The sequence below is a fragment of the Lactuca sativa genome, chromosome 2 (assembly GCF_002870075.4).
Source record: "Lactuca sativa cultivar Salinas chromosome 2, Lsat_Salinas_v11, whole genome shotgun sequence".
NCBI classification, from domain to species: Eukaryota; Viridiplantae; Streptophyta; class Magnoliopsida; order Asterales; family Asteraceae; genus Lactuca; species Lactuca sativa.
Window position 1 is genome coordinate 153,764,116 of NC_056624.2, and position 5,362 is coordinate 153,769,477.

The window sequence follows — 5,362 nt, forward strand, 5'->3', positions numbered from 1 at the left end:
TGGAATCACAAGTGCTGTGATTTTTGAGTTTACTTAGCTTTAAGATCGAATTCATGGGATAAGATACAACATCAATATGTACAATATCATGTTGCTTTTGCAGACACATCACCATAATATACCTTGATGTAAACGTTTATGCTGATAAATATATCTCTCATACACAATCATATCCTTTTAAAGAGAGGTGTTGACAGCTAACCACAGTAAGCATAACATAGACCATGTTTTAATGAAGTTACCCATCTGAAACGCTCTTCATATACGTTATAACCAAAGAAGGTTGCAGTCTTTGATAATTTTGCAACTTTAATTTCATTTAACTTTTCGGGGAAAATGACTCAGGAGGTAACCAACTATTGAGTTTGTTTTTATTTGGTCCCTTTTTTGTACTCAATATACCATCGAACTTGTTGTTTATGTTTACCATAACCCTTTGACCGGCTATCACAGGTCAAAAGTCGTTTAAAAGGGTTATGGTAAACACAAACAACAAGTTCAATGGTATATTAAATACAAAAATGTTCATTATTCGTTATGAGGCCAAATGATTAGTTGCAAAAAAAATAAAAAATAAATAAACAGAATCTATCATAAGAAAAGCATGAGAAAAGAGACAAGGAGATCGTGGAAGTGGGGTGGGTTGTAAGTGTAACACCGTGCATGAGGAAAGTGTGTTTAAAAGTGATAATGTAATATTGTAATGTCATATTCTATACTTATTATGGAGGGGTAAATCACATGTTTTCAAAACAACTATAGTCATTTTTAAGATTTAAATCTTAAGATTTTGTTTATACGTTTTTATCTTACTAGCAATAAAAAGTCTACAGCCATAAGTTTTTAAAATAGTAATATAAGAGTACTTAGATGTTGAAAATTGAAAAGGACATGAAAAACATATTTTATATTTAAATTTGTTAATTTCATGAGATGGATAATATGTTTATACGTGTAGATAAGTTGATTTATCAAACTTTTAGTTTCTAAATGAGTTAAATTACATCCAAGAAAAAAAAATATTTGACAAAATTAGTTATGGTTGAAAAATGAAAATCATAAGTTTTTATTTGTATAGAGATGTTTGATAAGATAACTACAAACTTTTAAAAATATGTAAAATAACATAAAATATAAAAACTAAAACACTAAATCTAATTCAAGTAACTTTGTATTAAATTTTTTTATTTAAAATAAGAGAAAATGACAAAAATCTAATTTTTTTTTAATATTTTCCACAAAACAGCTAAAAGTTAAAAAATTTCAATTTTAACAAACAAAATTGCAGATGAGGGCTAGACGCCTAGGATTTCATTAACTTGATTGTGTAAAATAATATAAACTTTTGAGAATATGTAGAACTAAAAGATCTAAATCTAATTAAAGTAACTTTGAATTAAAAGCTTTTTGTTTAAAATAATAGAAAAAGACAAAAATAACTATTTTTCCTAATCATTTTCCACATAACAGTTAAAAATTAAGAGCTTTTCAATTTTAACCAACTAAAGGGCTATGTGCATGTGATTTCTTTATCTTGATTGTTACTTCTTCCGTCCCAATATTATTGTCCACAGACAAAAAACACACAGATTTATAAAAACATTAATTATCATTAACTTTATTTAATAAAATGACAGTTTTGTCCTTACTTTGCATTTAATTTTCATTAAATTCTTAGTTAGTTAAGTAATAATTAGGGGGTATTTTTTTAAAAATGTTATTTATTTTTAAAGGTGGACTATTATTTTGGGACAAACCAAAAAGGAAATATGGACTATAATTTTAGGACGGAAGAAGTATTTCGTTGTGCTGACTGCTATTTCAATTTTGATATAAAAATGATCATTTGTTTCGGATAGAAAATGGCAGGGCAGATGGTATATAGCCATTTCTGATTTCCTCTCTCTCTCATCTGTAATTTTCATGATTTTTATCTTTTATTTTTTATGTAGGTTGATATTTGGACTAAGAATTCGTACAAAGTTAAATTCGAATACACTTTAAACATAATGAGCATGTAAGCATCAAGAATAGTGTTGTCTATACCTGTAAAGTTATAATGATCAACCATCAGCCAATACAATACAAAAATTCATGAAATCATACATGATGATAAAGGAAATTGTAAATGGCCATATGTACGATTCTTGAAAAATAGCCAATTTTTTATACACGAATTAAAATCACAATCAAAATGATAAAATCACAGTCGTCTAACCCTCTGACCCTTACCTATGATTTCTGGTTCAAATTTAAAAATTCTTAATTTTTTACTATTTTATGAAAACTAGTTATTTTTTGTCTTTTCCTCGTAAAATAAAAGCTTGAATCTTATATTTTATAAGATTTTGCTTTTTAATTTTAATTTTAAAAACCTAAAAAGTAGAAAAAAAAAAAAAAAAACCAAAGCTTATTGCTAAACTTGTAACGCATCCGCTTTACCTCATAACTTTTCAAATGGAGGTTTCTTTAGGCAAATTTGTAAGAACTTTAACCTATCAAAATATACGAAACTTATCCGATTTGAAAAAAAAAAAAAACACACACACACACACAGATTTAAACTGGATCAGAGGTTGATGATGACGATTGAGCCGGATCACTTTTCCCAAGCGAACCGCTTTTCGCAATAAAAACCGGCATCCGTGTGACAGTGAAGTTCCAGAGATCCGACCTGCCACATAGCCGATCCGGATTCCACCGCTTTACTCCGCCGTGAACTCCTCCACCACCTCTCAATCCTTTTCTTGAACTTCCTTCCATCGGAAAATCAACGCCGCATCCACAACTTTTCGCTCTTTTCAGTGTCACAATCTGCTTTCGAACCTCTTCCGGGAATCTCAATGTGTATCGCTCGCAATTCTCTCCCAGTGGAACCAATGAATGACCGGTGGAGTGCGAACGCGGAAACTTCGGAGCCACTCGTTCATCATCTATGTGAATTAGATGATCTCGAGATCCGATTTCAGTTCTAGATTCATCGATTTGGGAGTGAGCCAACTCGTGATTAAATTCCGAGTCACCTTCGAGGTTTGCTTTAGTGAGGTCAGCTCGGCAAACTGGACACGTCGTATGAGAAGCTAACCAAGCGTCGATACAATCAGGATGAAAGACGTGATGACATTTCGGTAAAAATCGAAGCCTTTCGTCGTCTGCAAACTCCATTATACACACAGCACATTCTAAAGCTCCCTTACCGATTTTCAGTACTTTCACATCGGAGTAAAGGAACACCGGAAACGACTCAACAATCAATCTATCAAGACCGCAGGGGAATTTCAGTCGCGTGCGGTGATTGTTAGCGATCACAACAGGCCGGCGAGATTCTGCAGAGTCATGTAAGCACTTACGGAGGTACAACGAAAAAAACGCGATTAAGAACATGCCGAAGATGAGTACTGCTAGTATTATCTTCACAGGCGAACTAACGGTTCCACCGATCTCGTAAGGGTACGCCGAAGAAGAAGAACCTCTAAAAGACTGAGCTGCGGCGAGTGGTAACATCGCTACTGGTATGATAAATAATCGATGGCAAATGTTACATGACTCCATAGTTTGTAAATTGATAAAATTAAGGTGAAGTGAAGAAGTGGGTATTAGTAATGTATCGGCGGAGGTTGTCGTGAAGGGGAAGGAAGTGGCTAAATATACGTTTAAGGGGCAAGGGGGAGGAATATGATGGTGACAGGTGGCTGACGGCAGCCGATAACTGGAGGCGGAGGAGGAGTGTAAGTGTTGGTGGAGTATGGGATTGAGATATGTCTAAATGTAGCACAAACGGGTATCGATGGGATTGTTAAATGGCATGAGTTTAGGTGAGGTTTTGGATGAAAACAGTGGGCGGATCAATGATTGTTCATTCCAGAAAGCAAAAAATCTCCAGGTTAGTTCGGTATTCATTGCCACATGCTTTTCATTTGCTGTTTCAGCTTTTTAATCGATATACTCGTGAACACCTTTCACTACAATTTCATTTCTTTTTGTTTTCTTTCACAAGTAACCATATATAAAAACCATAAATATTTATTTGGATTAAGTAAGCAATGAATTGAATTTGAAACGGATTAATATAAAAATAATTATGTTAAACTGATAAACTTTTAGGAATGTAGGAGCCACAATTCTTCAATATATAATTGTAGTTGAAATATTAAAAAAACTAGTGGATACATAATAATAATAATAATAATAATAATATTATTATTATTATGCATGTAATACATATGCATGATATAACACAACCCAGATATGGCAAACCTGCCTCCAATTTTCCTTCACCTTTTTGGGATTGGTTTTTTACGAAAAGTGAGACACATTTGAATCTCAACCTCAGATTCGTGTAGATCCTTTTCACTTGCCAACCTCATCTTGTATACACCCCTTACTTCTCAAAGGAGATAGGCTATTTCTTCGGTACTCGTTATTGTCACGTGTCTTTTTTCAATTCGCCCACGTTGATAATGCAAGTACTTTGTTGTCTTACTCATTGTCGATTTTGGTATCTGATTTGAGTTGCTAAAAGATTTTTGAAATTTTGAACTACTTTTTATCTATTTGGGATTAAATAGGAAGAATCGACACATTACTTATATATTGTAAACCGCAAAAACATATTCAAAATCATCAAAATAAAACTAAGTGATCATCATCGGGAAAAAGAAGCATTTAAATGTAGGTTGTACAAAATATCATCAAATCATCAAGATTAAATCAACAACTTTTAGGATGCAATGTATATGCTTCTAAATCCCAACTCAAGTCATATAAAGTCCAAATTACATCACACATCATTAAGGATGTTGAATAGTGTGTGCAAAAGTAGCACATAACACTCAACATACACATGGACTCCAAATGTTCATTAAGGATGTTGAATAGTGTGTGCAAAAGTAGCACATAACACTCAACATACACATAACATACACATGGACTCCAAATGTTAGTAATATGTGCTCATCACACATAAACAAAATGAGAGGTAGTTAGCCGCACATGCAAGTGAGCCATGTCTAGGATGTTGTCACATCATCATAAAATCCTCATTGGGTACTTTAGTCACGGTTGATTACACAAGTCATTAACTCATTCCAATTGGATGCTCGGGCTATGACCGGAAGATTGATTTTAAAACACTAATATTATCCCCATTTCTAAAAAAAGTTATAAAGTTCATTTCATGAATGCAACATGTTTTAGTGATAGTATTTCAAATAAATTACTCACATCATAAGATAAATTACTAAAAAAAAACAATCAAAGTATAGTATATTAAGGAACATATGTTCTTGGTAATGAACTCACCTTGATATGGAATCAACATAATTAATACATGTCAAAATCCTTTAAAACACCTTTAATACCC

The 5,362-nt window shown here is 32.7% G+C and overlaps 1 protein-coding gene across 1 annotated transcript; it reads right to left on the reverse strand.

The window, feature by feature from the left end:
* Positions 1-2,018: 2,018 nt before the first annotated feature.
* Positions 2,019-3,973, reverse strand: LOC111883431 (E3 ubiquitin-protein ligase ATL6). Its single transcript, XM_042899223.2, has one exon. It carries the CDS (start codon positions 3,550-3,552, stop codon positions 2,560-2,562), a length of 993 nt encoding a protein of 330 aa, XP_042755157.1. The 5' UTR covers positions 3,553-3,973; the 3' UTR covers positions 2,019-2,559.
* Between the last annotated feature and the right edge of the window lie 1,389 nt (positions 3,974-5,362).

Excerpts from the sequence above, each read along its gene's own strand:
- LOC111883431 (XM_042899223.2), bottom strand. The coding sequence starts at position 3,552 with ATGGAGTCATGTAACATTTGCCATCGATTATTTATCATACCAGTAGCG.